This window comes from Camelus bactrianus, chromosome 35 (genome assembly GCF_048773025.1).
Source record: "Camelus bactrianus isolate YW-2024 breed Bactrian camel chromosome 35, ASM4877302v1, whole genome shotgun sequence".
Taxonomy (NCBI): domain Eukaryota; kingdom Metazoa; phylum Chordata; class Mammalia; order Artiodactyla; family Camelidae; genus Camelus; species Camelus bactrianus.
In genome coordinates, this window is record NC_133573.1 from 16,093,929 (window position 1) to 16,114,754 (window position 20,826).

Genomic DNA, 20,826 nt, shown 5'->3' on the forward strand with positions numbered 1-20,826 from the left:
ATCACTCAGAGATGAGAATGAGGACAGAGCTCTGGTGACCACCAACATTTAAGTGATGAACTCAGAAACAGACACACAGGGATGGGTTGAAAACTTTTTTCAAAATGTTAAGAATATCAGGGAAATGCACTGTTATGAAAGTTTGTGGAGAAGAATACTTAAAGCAGAAAGGCTTGAACACTTGTAACAGGAGGCAGATAACAAGGGAGATAAAGACTGAAAAGTATCCATTGGCACAGTTCCACTCCTGGGCATATATCTGGAGAAAACTCTAATTCAAAAAGACTCATTGCACTCCATTGTTCACAGCAGCGCTATTTATAGTAGCCAAGACATGGAAGCAACATAAGTATCCATCAACAGCTGAATGGATAGACGGCTACAGAAACGAGAAAACCATAATTAGAAATGTGATAACTACAAGGAGCTGCAAGAAAATAAACATGAAGATGTAGAAAAAAAAAAAGACATTAAAATCCTAAAAATGGGAAAGGGGAGCCCAAAAATATAGACTTTTTTTCTCTCACTTTTTTTCTTTTTTCTATTTTTTTCCTTCATTCTTTTTAGGATGTGTTTGAGCATACAAGACTACCAGTCTAAAGTAAACAGATATAGTAAAAGGTAAACGTACTTGAAAAATAAGGTAACCACAAATCAAAAGCATACAACAGAGTCACAAAACCCAAAAAGAAACCAAGCTAATACAAAAGAAAATTATCAAACCAGTAAAATACCATATGATATCACTTAAATGTAGAATCTAAAAAAAAAAAAAAAAAGACAAACAAACTTATTCACAAAACAAAAACAGACTCACAGACATAGAAAACAAACCTATGGTTACTGGGGGAGAAGGGGGTGGGAAGGGATAAATCGGGAGTTCAAGATTTGTAGATACTAATATATGTAAAATAGATAAACAGCAAGTTCATACTGTTTAGCACAGGGAACTAAATTCAGTATCTTGTAGTAACCTGTAGTTAAAAAGAACATGAAAACAAATCTATGTTCATGTGCAACTAAAGCATCATACTGTGTACCAGAAATTGACACAACATTGTAAACTGACTATATTTCAATTAAAAAAAAGATGAATGGATAAAGAAAATGTGGTATATGTATATATATATATATATATATTCCATTATATGTATATATGATGAAATACATATGTAATGGAATATTATATAATAATATATATAATGAAATACTACTCAGCCACATAAAAGTATGAAATAATGCCATTCACAGCAACATGGATGGACCTAGAGATTATCATACTAAGTGAAGTCAGAGAAAGACAAACATATCATGATATCACTTACATGTAGAATCTAAAATCTGATACAAATGAACTTATAAAACAGAAACAGACTCACAGACATAGGAAACAAACTTATAGTTACCAAAGGGGAAAGGGCAGGAGGGATAAACTAGGAGTTTGGGATTAACAGATACACACTACTATATATAAAATAGATAACAAGGTCCTACCATCTAGCATAGGGAACTATATTCAATATCTTATAATCTATAATGAAAAAGAATATATGTATGTAATTGAATCATTATGCTGTGCACCATAAATTAATACAACATTGTAAATCAAATATACTTCAGTTTTTTTAAAAAAGTATCCATTGGATTCCACAAGCAAGAAGTTCACATTTCCGAATCAGCAAGTGCAGTTTTGGTGGGAAAGGCTTGAGGGATGAGTAGAAGTGAGGAGGAGGACAGAGACCACGGAGGGTTCTCTTTCAAGAAGCTCGGTAGCAAAGGGAAGCAGGGATATAGGGCTGGAGCTAGAAGACCAGACAGGACCAGAGGAAGGTTTTATTAGGAGCTGAGCAATGTTTATGTGGCTGAGAGCAAAAGCAGAGAGATGGACAGAGAGAATGAATCCAGCCAAGTAATACCCGTTCTACAGGGATGTTCTAGAATGTGTATGAAATAAAGTACACAGTGTTCAGAGGAGTGTCTGGGGTGGAATATGGAAGTGGTCAATGGTAACTTAAAAAAATCTGGACAGATTAGAGATATAGAGCAGGGCTCCTAAGGAGACAAATTGATGGAATCTGGGAAGCCAACAGAAAGTCAGTTGAAAGGAGGTATACTTTCTCCATTGAAATGAAAGGAGGCGAGGCAAACAGTGGGTGAATGCAGATCAGTGTCTTGGTGAGAAGAACAGGAAACTGAGGACATAGATCTGCCCTATAATCTTTAGTGTCCCCATGAAGGAGACAAGGTCATCTCCTGAGAAAGAAAGAATGGATTCAGGGCAGGACGTTGTAGAGGAGGATGAAGGCTGGGAATGGATGTTGAGTGAATGAAAAAGATACTGACTAAGGACACATTGTGTGAAAGGCCCCGCTGAGGCTAGAGATCATGACTACATGACTATATATGGGCACCAATATGCATGATTTGGTGATTATTTTCCTTAAAAATGTTTTGTTTTGGTAGCAGGACCAAAGAAGTTTTGTGAGTAGAAGTAAAAGATGTAAACAGGGCGCTCGAGAGTTGGGACTCTGTCTGAAAAACATGGCTGATATCCAGGAGAATGAGGGAGGAGTTGAGCTGAGAGTCCTGAGGTCCAAGTTGGAGGGAAGAAAGTACACAGAGAAACGGAGAGACGTATAGGAGTAACACAGCAGGGGCAGACACCTGGATGCTTTGATGAAGTGGGTGAATACACAGAGTAGAAGAAGGTGAGCAAAAAAGTAGAAAGATGTAACTCATGGTCAGAGCGGGAAACTGAAGGTTTCAGAGCGGAAGTAGTTTTGCATGATGACAAGGAGCAGAACTGGGTTCTGAGTATAGAAAACTGGTTGGAATGGGAGTAAGCCAAACCAGAGTAGAGAAGTGATGTCCAGAAACTGTGAGGCTCAAGGAGCAGAAGGTAACATATGTACACTGGGGCTGAGGGGGAGGTCTTGAGCCAGTGGCCACAGCTGAGACAGCCTTGGGGTCTTTTCCCTGGGAAGTCCATCTTTACATGATGCCTTCTGCTGTCACTGTGTATTGGCACCCCTCCTGGATGAGCTCATTAACAGCGAAATATGCTTCAAGTTTAATATCATCAAAGAGAGTTAGCTCATCAGTGTTACGGTAGTTACATAAATACGGAGACCCTCAGCTCTGCATAACCAAGCTGCTTTCACTGTCCTGACCAACAGGTCAGCCTTTTGTTGTTGTTGTTACTACTCAGATAAGTTCTTTGACAAACAGATTTATTGTTTCTTGTTTGTCTGTTTTGTTTTATGATTTTGATTTACTTGCAGAGGAGTAGCATTCAATACAAACAGGTTTCCCAAGGGCCCTACCAGCTTGGACCATACTCAGAGGTGAATATTCTCTGGAATTTAAAATGGGGTGGTGTGGTAGATCTTTCTCATCTTTCATGATCTCAAAACCATAATTTCCTGTTGCACGCCCTTGACACAAGTGTTACAGCTCATCTTGGAAATAGGAAGTTTGCTCCCGGGACCTGCTTCCCTTCTCTAAGCCCTTTGTCGCAGTGAGGTGTATTTCTTGCCCCCCTACACCTTCCACGAGGCTCCTAGACCTTCCGGAATAAGAGAGGGGATCTACAGAGGGCAATCTATGAAGGCAATATCGGGAAGGATGACCAGCATCTCCTCCAATAGTCCTTCTTAGCATCTTTAGCTATTAATTCTAGAGCAAAAACTTAATTTTGGTCCATTTACATGGTGCCAAATGTAAACCTTCTATATGTATGGAAATACATAAAAAATTACATATATGCCCATGTGCATTTGCACATCTACATATCTGTGTATGCATATATCCTTAATTTTTCATAAATTAAAACCATGCATTAGGTCACTGGACTCAAGTACAGCTCACGGTAATGACTAAATGGCCTTTTGGGTTGTGCGTGTGCCAGTACTTCCTTGTCCCCATATCTTGGGTGCTTGAATTTCATCATTCATCGGCAGTCCTTCTCTGAGCCTCAGTCATCTCAAAGCTTTGAAGTACGGGAACAGAGAAGCACTCCTCTGCCTACCTCTGGTTTTCAGCCCCTGAAATTCTGTGTCTAACACCTGTTTTCAATCTTCTGCTCCACTTCTCAAATCTTATTATATCTCTGCCTTTTCACACTTTGTAGTCTCTCTCTAATATTTGTTTGCAAAACACTAACTCATTTGTATTTCTATAATTACTGTGATTTTTTTGTTTTCTCATCTGTAGTGGTTCCTGCCTTCTGGCAGCTTCTCTGGATCTACTGTTGTTCCGCACAATAGCACAGCATGAGAGGTGGTCTCTTATTTTAGAAGTGACCAGGCAGTTTTTCTTGATAGTAGGATATAATTAGGTTTCCAGAGCCATCACATTCTCTTTCTTGTGAGATAACGCGTCTCCAGATTCTTGACTTAACGAGTTCTAACGGTTCCCATTTTCAAATGAGTATCCTTCCTTACTATTTCACAAGTCAACATCTTTGTATTTTAGGAGATGACACTGGCCTCTTGAAGGAATTTGTCTATCTCTGCGATATGCCTCTGGAGGAATAAGATAGCGTTTGTTTGGTTTTTTTTCCTCAGAGGAAAAGAGACAAAAACGTTGAGAAATGCTCAGAAAACAAGCAGGGAAAAGTGTAATCTAAAATTTCCGGTAATGTGACACTCCCTTTCAGTTGTGGATAAAGGTCTGTCACACTTAGTTTTAGCACTGTGTATGCATCTGTTACAACCTCCTCTTTTTTCATAAATGATCATACAATTGTCTTAGATAATTCCCTTAAAGAGACTTTGTTTCAAAAGTAACTTCAGATCAGAACTTTTGGACATTATACAAATTTTAAAGAGGCAAATAATGCCCCACCCTTATTATGGGGGCAGGCAAGGGTATGGTGGGTGTCGGGGAAGGGCATTAAGGGGTATAAACTATTAGGTATAAAATAAGCTACAAGGATATATTTTACAACACAAGGAATATAGTCAATATTTTATAATAACTATAAATATAGTATAACCTTTAAAAATTGTGAATCACTATACTGTACATCTGTAACGTATAATATTGTACATCAACTATACCTCAATAAAAATAAATAAAGAGGCAAGTAATGACAGTGGCACAAATACCACTCCAAGTACTTTTAGGACACGCATGGGGCAGATTTCTAGACAGAAAGCCCAGGTTGGCTCTTTTCTGGCATTCCTTTGACCTACAAACACAAGATCTAATCTTCAAGTATGATTTATTTGAAAATGTATGTTCTCAGAGGGCAAGGCTGTGTGCTTGAGTTTTTTGTTGTTGTTGTTTTTGTTTGTTTGTTTGTTTGTTTGTTTTTGGTTTAGTGGTCCACATCTTGCTGACTGTAGTAGCTAGTTAAAGATGACTCAGGCACTAGAATGCCCAGAAATGCTATGGAAACAAACTAACAAAAAAACACCTTTCAAATAATTAGCCCTTGGAGGAAGGAGCTGTCAATCCATTTGGGAATCTAGAGACTGACAAGACTAGAGAAAAAATGCCAGAGACCAGGCATTGTCTCCAGGTTGCATCTCCTGCCGTCAGAGACCCATAGAAGTCACGGCCCAGCATCCAGACACATACAGATGGTGGCTGTCAGGAGGTGACTCACACTACAGATTACAGCACTTAAGGAAGCAAAGAGGATTATAGGTGTTTAGACAATAGGCAGGAAGCCGTTCCTTAGTCAACTGACTATACATTTAAAGGAGCAGCCAGTTATTTGTAGCCATCTTGCTGAAATGGAAGGAACGCAGAGTTAATTTTCATTGGCCAGTTTCACCCACTGCTCCCGAAACTGCTTCTAAGTCAAGGTTCCCAACAGTTTCAAAGGGACTGATGCAAAGGGACCATACCTGACCTTTTAAAAGTGATTTAACTACCTCAGCATAGGGCCTTCATTTTCAAACCAGCTGATTTTACTGTCAGAATGTTTTACCTGTACAAAGATTCTTTTGGTTTCCCTATTTTAACCACAAATAGTCATTGATTTTATTTGCTAGAAAAAAGGAGAAACAGAGAGAATGAGATCTGAAAAATGGACCCACGAAGAGGGGCATTTTAGAATGGAGAGCTGGGTATGAATCCAGAATACAGTTATTTCATAAAATGCTGAAGTGGCCATTTATTCAAACAGGCACATCCTATTTATTAGAAGCTATCTTGAATGCAGTATTGCCAGGCATGGCCATAAATATCACAGGCTAGAAATGTGTGTGCAGGGAATAAGGGTCACGTTCCGACTAGGATGCGGTAATATCTTTATCATCACCACGCAACACGGATTAAGGGTCTCCCAGGACACGTGCCACAGTGGAAGATGGTATCTTTCCAACACAGCAGGTTTATGAGTAAAAAGTTTAAAGCATCCTGAGAACTGTAAATGTGAGACCAACGCCACATCATGAGTGAACGTGTTTTCACAGGGTGCGTCTTCTGGTGGACGAGGGCTATGAAGACCGAATTCTGATGGCGCACGACATACACACGAAACATCGGCTGACGAAATACGGAGGTCACGGCTATTCTCACATATTCACCAACATCGTTCCTAAAATGTTGCTCAGAGGTATAACTGAGGACGCACTTGGTAAGATACTGATCGAGAACCCTAAGCGATGGCTCACTTTCAAGTAGGACGAGTGTTACACATTCAAACCTGGACTGTTAAGCTTGCAAGGAACGTAGGATGAGTTCAAACCCGCCCTGAGCTATTCATCGGAGCGACACACGACTAACCACAGAGCATTTCCTTTTTATGAGAATGAGAAGGGTTCTGCCTTCTCAGAAACTGGCTGTTAAGGCTGCACCTTTAGGGAGTTACTAAGCCTAATTAAGCCCTATTGTTTCTCCTTACCAAAATAAATACAAAGGTCCCGATTTCCAAACAATGATTTATAGTCTATACCCACTTAGTGGAGCTTTGCTTCCTTTTGTTTGGCTTTCTTAATCTATCAGCCACACTCTACTTGAGAAAATTTAAAGTGTTTCTCGTCAAATTACCCCCGTCTGGAGCAATCTAATGTTCCCGGTAATATTGATGATTCTACTAATTACCCTGCTGTTCTTTAATTAATGCTTAATGAATAATATGGCACTTTAAAATAGCTTCTGCAGCAAGGAAAGTTAAATTTTGAGGCTTTTTTTTTTTCCAAAGGATATTCTACTACAATTACCAATTCAAAATGGTAAAAATATTGTGGGAGGTTGATTATATGCTGTGCACCTATCTATACATACTTATAATAAATCTCTCTTGTTGCCTATGGCTTTCTGGTATCCATTTTCCTATAAAGTTTGTTGTGTTTCCTAAAATTTGTGTAAGGGGGACATAAACACATAACATAGTACTCAACTATAAAAATCCAACCATAAAATTCAAAATATATTACATAATATAGTTTAATGAATCATTACATTTATAATAACAAAGGCCACAATTTAATTAATTAATAATATATAATGCAAAAAAAGAGAGAGAGAAATCTTTGCCTTATATATATATTCCCTTTATGTCCTTTACCTTTTATTTGTTTTTCCTTGGGCCTAAACAGAGAAAATAATGCTTATTTATCTGAAGAAAAGGTCAGATCTATTAGAAATGACAGTCTGATTCCAGAGCCGACTCTTTAAAAGGTATCCAGCCCTGATGTTTTCTGTAAATAAAGCCTTTTGTGAAACTCTTAGTTAAAACTCTCAGTTGATGTGCACTGCTGTTTGTAAACTAATCTTTTGGTTGAATCTTTCACTATGCTATTTATCACCTAAAAAAAAAAAACCCCAAAACCTCAAACCCTTGTTGCTAATTCCTCTTCAACAAATATATATTGTTAAATGGAAGTAAAATCCATTGCAACTCCTTTATGTTATCTTACGTAGTAGAAAGGCCAAACAGAAATAGTCATTATTCTTGATGAACAGGCTAAGTGTTTTTAATCATTATCAATCATGACAGTTACGCCGACCAAGGTGTTTAAACCGAGCAAACAGCACCTTCAGATGGGAACACCAGGCATAACTCTTTCAGAAAGTTGAGGTTTGCTAAATAAAAGATGGTTCTGTGGATCAAACATGATCAAGCTTTCTGTGTATTAGAACAGAAAGTACCCAAGAGGAATGAGCCAGGAGAACAAACTAATTCCTTTAAATGAAAAAATGCAATTGTCCTTCGTCAGTAAAACAGGCAGATTTTGAAATCTCTTGTTTTTGAAATCTACTTGTCAAAGAGTCTTCAAAGGCAACTGAGAATGGAACAGATTTTTCATTGACATAAGGGAAGTTGTCTGGTAATTAGGATATCTCAACAAGAATCTTAAATCTTTTTCTTAAAGAGATGGATTTCGGCAGTGTCCTTTAACCAGAGAGGAAGGATTTTCACTACTCTCAAAATCTACTTTACGGTCAGCTTAAGATCACCCGAGAAAAAAGAAAAAAACTGTTAATTCCACTGCAGGTAATTCACAAACATTGTGAAGGACAGCTATTCTTTGTCTCTGCATTGCGAACAGTAACAGTCGGCCACAAGATGCAGCAGAAATATTGATTGGCATCCCGTGATAAAGAAGCCATAGGCTTAATTTACAGACATGTGACTTATGGGGCATTTTAACCTAATAAGATTTAATTTTCTGGATAACTCTTAAAAGAGAAGCCATTTAAATTATTTTGCTACTCTCTATATTTTTCATCTTCCAAAATATATTTCAATCCAAAATAAGTCAAATGATTTGTGCATTTTTGTGTGTGAGCATACACATACATTTTTAAAAATTAAATGTTTGGGGATCTACAGCCACTGTGTCAATGGTCTGAAGCCATATATATATTATTTTTCATCTAACACATATATACATACATATATATGTAGCAGGTATTTGTATAAAATATATACACTTTGTTGTCATATTGGTTATATGTGAAATTGTTCATTTTGAAATAACTTCAGGCCATGACTTGTAGTAACTATTTGAAGGCCTTACTTAGTGTCCCCTTGGTGACGCATGCAAATTAAACCTAGGTGCATTGGGTTATGAATAATCTTGTGTTCCAAAGAAGGCGAAAGCCTCAGTCTGATTTAACACCAAAGAATAAACTTCTCTGACTTTCCAAGTAAATCTAAACGCATTCTATTGACAAACCAGACACGGGGGATTTTCTAAATACCATACATAATTACACATTTTCACACTTAGAGGGTCATCCTATGATACAATTTCAGTTTCTATTTTTTTTTTTTTAAAGACTATCACCAGAAAAGAGAGGAAAGAAAATTCATAGGAAAAAGAAAATGTGAAAAAATGATCATAGGCTTGGGAATTCCCTCAGATCCAGAAAATTCCAGGTTAAGGCTTGAAGTTGAATCACTCCCAGGTCTAGCTCTAAAGTTAACAAGAGGACAAGGCAAACAATTTCTTTGGGGACAAGCAGCATTATTTCAATTAGACTGTCTCCTGCAGGGTAAAAAATCATTCTTCCCACAATATGAATGGACTCCGAGTATCATAATAAGCAAGTAAACTCACAAGAACCAAAGCTGACACATGGATAAAAGCGGCAAGATCACAGTACACCAAAGTATCATAGATATTGAAGAAATAGTTCCGTGTCTTAGATTTTTCTATAAAAATTTGTGATCTATATAGGACTTCATTCACATGGACACTAACGATAAGGAGTATTTTGCTTTGGCGGTAGTGGATCACACATCTGCTTATCTTGCTTTTAATATTTTTTTTTTACATGTTTCTGAGTATACAGATGTGAATCAGGTAGCATTTGAATTCCCCACATATACACAACTGAGGTGCCCTGCATCTGGCATCCCCTGGGATCCTCGATTCACTGACGTTAGCCATACGAATCCAGTGTCCAAACTCAGAATCATCAGCTTAGTTTTTGCGTGATCAGTCAGCATAGATAATAAATCCAGAAAATGTGCTGTATTTGTTGTTGTTGCCTCCGTGGGCTTTCCCGCCATCTAATTTGATGTAGACTTCATCTCCTGGCTCCAAATGGAGAACCACGCTGTTACTCGCATAGTCGTAATTCTGATCAGCGTCTTGTGCAATTGCACTGGCACGCACCTATGTGAAGCAGACAAGAATTAGAATTTGTAAGAGAATTCTCAGGGCTCCCCCCTCACCCGTTCACACAGCATCATAAGCAGAGTGGCTGTCAAAGCACAGAATTTAGCACAGGAAAGTACACCTTGGCCTTGAGGCTTTATGAGGATATCTTTGTAAGAGTTTCACCTATGTTATTGGAAAGGAGAAAAGAGTGCTTTGTGAGGGTCATTCTAGCAGTCTTTTATTTTTTCTTTTACTATATGTTGTAAACAATGCATACCAATCTGTTCTCTTCCTAAATCACTACTTTTTTTGAATTCCTTGTATCTCTGTGCCCAATCACTTCTCGAAATGGAAATAATAGTAATTTTTGCATTTTAATCTAAGCCAAGCAGCTATATTCTAACCAGCTGTTTATGAGGACGGAAGTTCAATCCAGACTGCAGTTGGTCCTCATGACTATTAGAAAATTGATATCCACAGTACGTAAAGACTTGGAGAAATACCACTACTCTACCATACAGGAAGAAAAAAAAGAAGAAATCCTTTTGATTTGGGGCTTCCTAAATCTAAATTCAAGGAAAACCCCCTGTACCCGAAGCTTAACTCATTTAGACATCTTTGGTTCTATCACTCAAGTTTCCAGAGTTCATTTTCATATTTGTATCTTTTTATCACTTCATTGTAATGTGCACACTTAAATTATCTAATGTCAACATATCTAAAAGTTATACAAGGATCTAAATTTCCATGATTTGAAGTCTCTAAAATTTCTAGAATTTTTGAATGATCTCATGGAATACCCTCTTACATTTAGGTGATTCTAAGTGTTTGCTTTGCTTTGAGGATAGATGCTTATAATCCACCCAAGTTGAGCCCATGATCTCATTAGGGAGCTGACAGACATTTGCAAACAGTCAAATTGCCTATCATATCAAGTAATACGAACATTGTCATATCCTCAACTCAAACTAGGCTTCATATCCATTTAGCTATATTTTAATTCTGCCATGGAAAAAAATTTCTCAATAGGCAGACTTGTACTTGATTTATTGCAGTAAAACATCTACTTTGTGGCTTGTTTCTATTCAACTGTAATGCTATTTCCCTGAATAACATAGCAAGTGATTTAGTGGTTTTGTAAACCTGCTCTATGTAATAATGCATGACTTGGGGTACAATATGCTGGATTCTATCACTTGGCAAAATGAGGGAAATGAGATCTAAGCCAAGAATTTCTCTGCCTTTCTTTCAAAATTTAAATGATAGGTTTGCAAATTAAATTTTCATGTGGTTATGTTCTCACATTAATGCTGAAACATTAAAAAAGGAGAAGGCTTTTTGACACTGCTGAACTTGTAAAGTAATTTGAGTAGTATTTTAAAAATTTCTCTCTGGATATCATATAGCAAAAGGAGAAAAGAAAGGCCTCAAAAGATATAGAATTACTTAACACTGTGCTGACTGGCCACTAATAAACAAAGCAATATACCATGTAATTATACTCAAAAGCAGGCTTAAATGTATACATCAATTTAGTGAGGTGATCTGTTTTGACTATTAAATAATAATACAATTTAATGTCATAATATTTCCTAAGAATTAATCACGAGCTTGGAGAAGCTGGATGCTCTGATTCATTAATGTCACCTAGTCATTAATTCCCAGGGGGAAAAAAATTGACAAGAAGAGTAGTACTATTTTCGACCTGACTTTTTTTTAATGTGTAATTTCTAATGGGTGAGAAAAATTAAAATACAAAAGAAAAATTAGCTATATTAGTAATATATTAATTATCAATCCAGAATATGCTTCTCACCTATTATTAATAACCAGGCACATTTTTATTTTGTGCTTTAGGTTTTTAGTATTAAGTTCCATGGGTATTGTGGTTTAATACTGTTTGCTAAGTGAGGACATTTGGGAACTGGGATTTATTAAAATCATTTGATTTAGAGACAACAATCTTAAAATATATATATATATACACACACACACATATATATATATGAAATGCAGTTTTTATTCTATAGGGTATAACCACAAGCCCCTGGAAATGTGACCATTTTTATTCAGTAGGTGTTACCACGAAAACCTGCAAATGTACGGGTGTGATCCCACAGACTGGAAGGTTATCCTTAACGGTTTTCACGTCCTTTGTTGGATAAAGCCAGTGTGACTGCTTTTTAATGGGAGTGATTCTCTGGGATTTTAACCTATACTGTACCATAAGACTCTCCCAATTAAATACCTGCCGCACTCCAGCGTACTCTGCACGATTTTAGTACACCTGCTCACCTGATCGTGCTCTAGAGGTATAATGGGACTTGAAATTTCAAGCTCTGGTATTCAGCCCAGTACCTGCCAACAATTCTCCCTTTGAGCCATCGAACTATTGAGGAAGGTAATGTATCCACCCTGGAGGCTATTTTCGGGTTCCTAAATGTACACTGATTTCAGCATTTTCTCTAAGAATAGGATGGATGCATGCACGCTTTCCTTAGCCTGACATACCCATTTCTACCTAGATGTACTCTAGTATCTTTTCATCTTATAAGTTAACTATTTAGATTCTGCTGATCTTTAGTGCACATTTCACAGGCCCTAAAAAGAGAACTGATTTGACATTTCACTAATCTTGCTAAAAATGAGTATCAGCCCACAAACTGTCTGTTGTTTCCAGTATCTCTCACGTTCACTGGTGCCACAACTAATAAATTCTCAGTGTAAAAATTGGTCTTTAATTATTTTATAGTTCTAGTCTTGAGCCAGTTTTAGTTTTTATTAGTGGCTTATTAGAGTGGTATTATAGTGGTTGGATTCAAATAGCAGTGTTTTTTATTCAGGTTTCCTGCTAAAAGTATACAAACACTTAAATATTTCCCGCCTCCATGTAAAGCTATTTGAGTCCAACTTATACCTTTAATATGCACTGTCATGGGCTCTTAACACATGGTAAGATTAAATTTCGGTTGATGGTTTCACGGGGGATATGAGAACTGTGGTCCTTTTAGTGCTGTGTTTGTGAGGATGTAATAGGTCATGATGCCTTCCCATTATCTGATTAGTGAGGGTTTATCATTAGAGACAATATTTATGGCAACATTTGCTAATTTAATTAATTGCGACTGATGTTCTCATAATTTCATTTTCATTGTACTTCTGTGGAATCATAAACAAAAGGTTAAGTGGTGCATCAGGTTAATTTACTGGCCTTTGATGTTTCCATCTGTGATCCTGCATTCAACACAAAGCATAAATAAAATGGTTCTCATATGGTTACGGACCAGGGCATTCCTCTATCCTAGAGTGAACTGCAATTTTAGTTTAATTTTTTGTGTGTTTCTCAAATCCACTTAATCCATAGAACATCACACTGACATGGATCTCTGAGCTTCTGTTTTATGAAAACAAATTAGGTCAGCTCAGAGGGGGGAAACTGCCATCTAAGAAGTGATCAGACAAGAGCATAACTGAAAATCAAGGATAAACTCTTTACTTAAGATTAATTAAAAAAAGATTTGATAGGATTTCTCACTTGCAACTGCCTGTAGACCAGACTTTACGAAATAGGTCTATTCTAGAGATAAAATTCCTTAACAATAATATTGCGATAGCCCTTTTGCAAAATAGTCCATGCTGAACTAGAAAATCTACTGTATTTGCTTTTCTGAATTACTTGTTGCTCACCTTTTGTAGAAGCAGCAGCTTAATAATGCCAATGGGAAGCATTAAAGATTAAAAGGTCAGCTCTTTTGCCTTTTTTTCCCCCTGAACCTCACAGAATGTACATGCCAGGACAATACAAAGAACTCTACACTCCAAACAAGGAAATAATTTTAAAAACAAAATGCACCTACAACACATACATGGATGGTTTTTTTTGGAATCTACATCTGGATTCAGGATCAACATTTAATCTAATTAAACGTACCATTCCCTGGCTTTTCATGCAACAGCAATTTCCAGATGCTTAAAGATGTGTGCTTTTATCTCTTGGCTGGTAAAACTGGAATCTTAATTCCATTTGAATGAATACCTCTAAAAACAGTCTCTTCAGCCTGATAGGATTTGCCAGACCTAACCTTTGAGTCAGAAGACAGCCAATTTGTAAATAAATGGGTGCCTCCTTGCTGCCTGCTGAGGGGCTGTTCATAAAACCATTTTGTTAGTGTGACAGAATAGCTCTATTTTGGTACAGTGAGTCATGCCCTCTTCAGCCACTTACCTATAACTATCCCCCTGCTCTTTAATAATTTTTATGTATCTTAATATTATTTTCAAGCGTAATAACTGTAATAAACAACCCTGTCAGTGCCTCCTGGTGGCCATTTTCCCCTCTTTTGTTCTACCCGACCTTAGGGTCCCTTAAGATACTTACTTCTGAATTCCTCTAGAAGTGAGAAGTGGTAGGAAGGGGGAGGGACAGGATATTTTGTCCTTTCTCTTATACATTTAGGGTATTCGCCTTTCACCTTGGAAGAATTCTGACACTGAATTGGGTCTTTGGAATAAATTCTGCTTTAATGCTGCTTAACAGAAACCTGGGTTATGGCCAGAAAGACCTGCGTTCAAGGGGCAAGTGACCTGAAGCGGGAGAGCCCTTGTGAAATCAAAACCGGCCCCGGCAGGGTCGCGGGTCACTCCCGGCACCACCCAGTAAGCAAAGGTAAAGCCCAAGGACTCAACCCAGACTCCGGGCTGCAGGGCCTCCACCAGCCGCCGCTGGTTCAGCGCGTGCAGAGGGTCTGATGGCACTTTCGGGTGGTTACAAAAATTATTTTCCTCCTCTGACTAAGAAACCAAACACACCTTGGTTTCACGATGACAGCGAATTTCTCAAGCAAACGGGAAAGTGGCTCTGACCTAACACTGCAGACCCGTGGCCCCTGTGGCAGGGCCGACCCACTCGGGGGAGCAAGTCCTCCGGCCGGCCGGCTGAGGGCTAATCGGAGGCTTTTTCACAGTCAAAGCCAAGGCCTTTGCTGAGAGCAAAAGGCTGGGTTGAAAAGACCCTCAAGCAGGCGCCCGGGGGCTCCCTGGCGGTGAAGCCCATGGCCCCGGGGCTGGGCTCGGCCCCCCGGCCTCCTGGCCACCTGCCTACCTGCCTGTGCGTCCTGCTGCTCCAGCCAGTGGAGTTTGGGTTCTGCGTTTGGGCGCGTGTTTTACGGCACAAACCCACAAGTCTCAACTTTTCCCTTTGTTGTCAGTACTCATTATCTCTCCCACTTCTTCGGCTTAAATCTAAACCGGAGTCTGCATCTCGAGTTTGACTGTTCGTTTCCCCGACCTGGGACGCCGCAGGGGCCTTGCGACCGCCGGACCCGTGGTCCTGCCTTGGCGGCCCTGGACGCGCCCCGCCTGGACTCACTGCTTCGCGCCTCTTCTTCTTCCCTTGGGCCTCTGTCTTCCTCCCCCGGGTCCCGGTCTTTCTTCCCCGGATTTGTCACTCTGGCACGCCCATTCCTGGCTCCCCCAGCCCTCCCATTCCCCGCAAAGCCTGACAGAGACCCCACACCACTGAGGATCCCGCAGCCCGGGGTCGCCTTCTGCTCGGGACACCCCGCGGTGCACAAGCTGTCCAGGGGACCGAACTCCCGGCTTCCCGCCCCTCCGGGGTCGCGCGCACCTAGTGCAGGTTCCTGGGATCAGGAACCACTCTCTCCAGGCCTCCCGGCGCCGTTTGGCGTTGGACCCCCGCCTCTCCTGGGTGGAACGGCGTCCCCCCCTCGCTTGTGGCTCCCGAGAGCCAAGCTGCCGCGCCCTTCCTCCTCGGGCTCCCACCCTCATTTCCGGGGTCTCCTCCCTCTCGCCTGCACCTTCCCGCGCTCTCTCCCCGCCCTCCCCGCTGCCTGCCCGCACTCACCTGGTTGTTTTTGCAGAGATCAGCCCACATGCTGGTGCCATCACCTCCGCGCATCAGGACGTGGTAGGTGAAGAAGTAGATGCCTGGGATGGAGCAGGTGAACTTGCCCGTGGTGGGATCGTAGTGGTTACCAAGGTTGGTGACCACGTCGTCGAACTTGAGCACCTCGTAGCCTTCGTGCTGCCGCTTGAGGCCGGCGTAGAAGGCGATCTTGGGCACCGTGCTGTAGGTGGCGGCGCTGATGGCCCCGGCTGCGTTCAGGCCGGGCGCCCCGGGCGGGCCCGGCAGGCCTTGGCGGCCGGGGTCGCCCTTTTCGCCCGGGGGGCCCACGGGGCCCGGCGGCCCGGGCTCACCCGGGGGCCCCCGCGGGCCCGCCTTCCCCGGCCTGCCGGCCTCGCCTTTGGGGCCCTGGATGAAGGTGGGCAGGGACTGCATTAGGCCGCGGTCGGGCGTGGCGGCCGTGCTGGGCGCCTTGGTGCCCCCGTAGGGGTCGCAGACCATGCGGCAGGTGCCCAGCATCTCGTAGTGCGCCGACGTGCCGGCCGAGCTCACCAGCACCGGGATGAGGATGACCAGCAGCAGCACCATCACCACCCCCAGCGCCCCGGCGGCGATCAGGCGCCTCCTGCTGCCCACCAGCCGGCTCAGCGCGGGGCGATCCTCTTGTCTGCTTTTGGACAAAATTTTGAAGGTTGGGCGTGGACCTCCTCAGAGCCGAAAACAACCCCCTGCGAACCCCAAGTCCCCTGGGCGGGCGCGCGCCGGCCGCTCCTCGCCTGCTCTCGCTCCCCCCGCTGAGGCTGCGGCTGGGGAGGGAGCTCGGACGCCGAGTGACTTGAGCTGAAGTCCCGAGCTGGGGGTGGGGGCGGGGGGAGGGGAGCGCAGGGCGCCCTCTCGCCTCCCGCGAGCCCCTTCGCACCTGTGGCTGCCGCGGGCGCCGGCGCGGCCACCCGGAGGGCAGAGCAGCCGCCGCCTCTCGCGCTCGCCCAGGGCCGCTCACACTTTTATGCCGCCGCCGCCGCCGCTTGCGATCGACTTTTCCGTTTTTGCCGACTGCGCCAGTTCGCACCAACTTTCCGTCTGAAGTTGCCTTTTTCTGCCTCCTCTTCTTTCGCTCGCTGGGATCGCCCTTGTGCCTTTTTCCCCCCTCTTTCCCTCCTTAGCAACCACCAGGACTCTAATAGATGCGCACCCCCAAAACCTCGCGCCGGCCGCGCGAGCTCGGGCCAGGCGCCCCCCGGGTGCGCGGAGCGGCGGCACTGGGCACGGGCAGCTCGGCGAGGCTCCGGGCTGGAGCGGAGGAGCTGGCGAGCAGCGGCGAGCGCCTCACGGCCGGGAGCGGAGCGAGAGAGAGACTGAACGCAGAATTCTGCTTGGGTACCACCTGCCAGGAGAAGAGGAGGCTGACAAACGCGCGCCGGAGCAATTTATAGGCACCCAAGGCGCAGAGGAAGGGGAGCCGCTTTGGCATCTCATTGCGGCATCTGCTCTGCTCATCCCACTCAAAGAGAGTTTGGCATTACTCTGACAATGTGGGATTTTTTTTTTCTCGGCCTCTCTTTTTTCCCCCTCTCTGCACATGGATGAACAGTGAGATCCCGAACACTCCCTTGCTGAACCCAGGCGATGGCAGCGCTCTCGCTGGACATATGGGGAGGGGAGGTGGGGAGACAGATGTGCGGTGGCCTTCAGAACTCAAGAGTCACACCTAAGTCCCCCACTTCCCTACTGCCTGCTGCCCCAGTTGGAGGGTGGAGTTGAAGGTTGAAAGGAGGGTGGTTGGACTGACAGTATTTCTCTAATGGCTCACCAACAATCAGCGTTTCAGGTGTGGTGTTTTGTTTTATTTTTTCAAAACGCCACTTTTAACATAAGGAGGGCCCTTTAGAATTTTCCAGATGGTAGATGTGATTTTTTTAACCTTATGGTTTTCCTCTCCAGCCTTCCAAAATGAAATAAGATGTTACCCAGAGAACAGTAAGGTGTGTTGAAAAGGCAAAGGATGGTTCTCAAAGATTTTAAATGAACCTGCCCACCGCACAAAGGCGGGGTAGGGGTGGTTCTTTCTACAAACGCTGCAAATGGTGAGTTTATACCTACCTACTCTATTTACAGGCCTACAATTCTAGTAACCTTTTAGGAGATTCAGCCATTGGACCTAAGTTGCATTTACTTAAAGGTATTTCTCACACATGAAAAATAATCCCATGTCAAGATGCCTTCAAAAGTCTTCAAATAAAGCAAGCAGCGTTCACAAAAGTACTGGGCAAGGTCTTTTTCCTAAGATACGGGAAGAGTTCTGTAAGCTCCAAAGCACATTTCCTGCGTGTACGTTGTGGGGGGAGGGGGAAATTGGCAAACTGTGAAAAAGAAGAGGCCCCATTCGCAGTGACAGAGCAGGAGAAGCAACAGCCTGGATTTATAATGTTAACGGAAGGCTCCCAGAGTTGTATTAGGCAAGTGATCCCACCAACAAATACATAAGACACACAAGAACGGCTTTAAATAAACAAGGAGAATTGATTCGTAAATCATACTTTTGCATTCAGGAGCAATGGATGTCAATCAAACGTGGGTGACATTTGCTTGTCAATACGGGGATGATGGCTGGGAAGACGGTGACTTATTACATCAGGGCGAGAATGGAAATGAGAAGCAGGAGCAAATACATAGCAAGCAAACAATACCATCCCAGGTGCCGACTGGGGGCCTTTGATCTTGTCTGTGGGCTCCATGGCTGGACTGGCACCTCCTCTGTGCCTTCTGCCTACCCCCTTTCCCACCCTACCAGTTCAGTTCTGTCTTTCCTCCTTCTCCGTCTCAGAACGAAATAAGGTCAAAAGAGAAGGCAGAAAGAAACAAAGATGCATTGATTCTTTTAAGAGAAATGTCAGCAGCTCATCAGATCTTTCCTGGGAGAGTGGACACTGAGGCGCTGGGTTGTGGGGCTCAGCCAGGCCCAGGTCTCCCCACTCTGCATTCTCCCTCCCCCGCTGCTGACACAGCTGCTGCTCCTGCTACTGGGAAGCCATCCTTCTCACTTCTCAAACCTTTAACTTCTATTTGAGGGGAGTAGTCTTATATACATGTGTCTTTATCTTGGACATAATTACATGTATATTTCACTCTACTTTTGTTCACAATGTGCTGCCTTATTTTCATATGTTTAAGCCACAAACACATAGTAAGTTCTCTCCTGGCTCCAAGACCTAACACATCTTCCGGGTGGCTTCTCAAAGTCACCTTTCTTTGCAGGAACAAAATGGTAATGTGTGGGGGCAGCAATGGAAGGTCATGTATTAATGAAATAAAATTGTCCTGGATACACCAAATGATCCAAGAGTCATAAGACTACTTTATTGCTAAGGAGAGTTTAGTGGGTGATAAAAGGAAAGTTTTTTTTTTAAGGTAGAATTGTATAAATAAATCCTCACTCCAAACCTCATGATACATGGAGTTTTCCCACTGAAGAATGCTCATCTCATAGAAGAACACATCAAGGATGAAACAGGACAGTTGGAATGGGCCCTAGAAAGCTAGTCTCTCCTCGCTCACTTGGCAGATGGTGAGACTGAGACCCAGAGCCTGGAGTGGAATAGGGGCCATTCAGGGCATTTGCTGTACACCTTCCTCTACACCTCAGTATCAGTGTATCGCATCCCATCCTAAGCCTGTGGTACTGTTCCCAGTCATCCAAGCTTTCCTCCTCCTCCCTTCTCTAATGCCAATGCACAGCTTGATTTCAGAAGTGAGAGCTCTAACATCTCAAAGTTCTGCTGAGATCTGGACTTGTGTTCAACAGTTATCATTCATTGTGAGAACATTACCTCCCAGATCACACAGCTGACCCCAGTCTGTCCACTGAGTGCACAAACCTGGGCAGGGCACAGACATTTGGCTTTTTAGTGAAGTGAGTTTAAATGTTACAGCACTTTCCTTTTTTTCTATAACTGTCCCACCATGTACTTTTGGGAGAAACATTTTTTTTTTTGGTTCCTCCAAGATTTTCAGGGACGACTGGGTTGTAGATGAACTCTTGGCTGGTGGCTGCCACTTTCCACTGCTTGAATTTCTCAGAAGGATCTCTGGAAAGTTACTCACGCTTCAGCCCTTGTTCTGACAGTCTGAATAAACCATCTGATATGGCATATTACTCATCGTCTTTCTATGTATATAATAATAGAAAAATGTGTCAATTAAAAAATTACTTGATTCTTTTCAGTCCTCATCAGGGGACCAACATTCCTCTCATATTTGATATTAATTGTGGAAGCAAGCCCTGGAATCTAATTTTCACAGCATTTCCCATCATTTCTCAAAAAAGCACTAGGCTCCATAGTCCCCTGTTCCTTTTGCACCTGAACCTTTGGGACTGCTAACTGATAAAGTCAAATACAGAAACCCATGGGCTGGGTGGGGTGACAATCCTGTGATTTTTCACCTTCCCCACATCACTTCTGTCTCTTTCGCAGAATCGAGCAGATCTGAAGCACATGACTCCCACACAGACGTGCACGGCCATCCATTAATCTTTATTGAGCACCCACTGGCAGCATAGCCCTACGCTGGGCTCTTATGAGGCAAACAAATATTTAGTCATGAGAATGATTTCCAAATCCAGCAGCACTTAAACAGAAATAGCTGTTCTTATCACAGGAAAAAAAAAAATGAATTCACTACCCCAAGGGCTATCTAAAGAAAAGACATAAAAATGTAGAGAAATTAGGACTAGATCAGCCATTTATGTTAATTTCTGGGTCTCCAAATTGTACTTCAGAACACACACTCCTGTGACCAAAGAATTGCAGGTTTCTAGCCAGACAGGGTCTGCTTGAAGCCACGTAAGGAAGCTATGGAATCAGAGGGGACTTAACTTCAATCTTTGCTTCCTCATTT

At 42.3% G+C, this 20,826-nt stretch overlaps 2 protein-coding genes across 3 annotated transcripts in view; one reads left to right on the forward strand and one right to left on the reverse strand.

Moving 5' to 3' along the window:
• PTER (phosphotriesterase related) overlaps window positions 1–7,265 on the forward strand; it is a 58,705-nt gene extending 51,440 nt beyond the window's left edge. For both annotated transcript variants that reach the window (XM_010966796.3, XM_010966787.3), the window contains one exon: window positions 6,426–7,265. In XM_010966796.3, the coding sequence (XP_010965098.1) occupies window positions 6,426–6,636 (211 nt within the window). In that variant the 3' untranslated portion in view covers window positions 6,637–7,265. The remainder of the gene's footprint in view (window positions 1–6,425) is intronic.
• A 118-nt stretch (window positions 7,266–7,383) lies between these two features.
• C1QL3 (complement C1q like 3) lies at window positions 7,384–19,676 on the reverse strand. The gene is made up of 2 exons (XM_074358509.1): window positions 15,931–19,676; window positions 7,384–10,082 (listed from the first exon to the last, which is right to left on the reverse strand). Exons 1-2 carry the CDS (start codon window positions 16,516–16,518, stop codon window positions 9,903–9,905), a joined length of 768 nt encoding a protein of 255 aa, XP_074214610.1. The 5' UTR covers window positions 16,519–19,676; the 3' UTR covers window positions 7,384–9,902.
• Window positions 19,677–20,826: the final 1,150 nt, after the last annotated feature.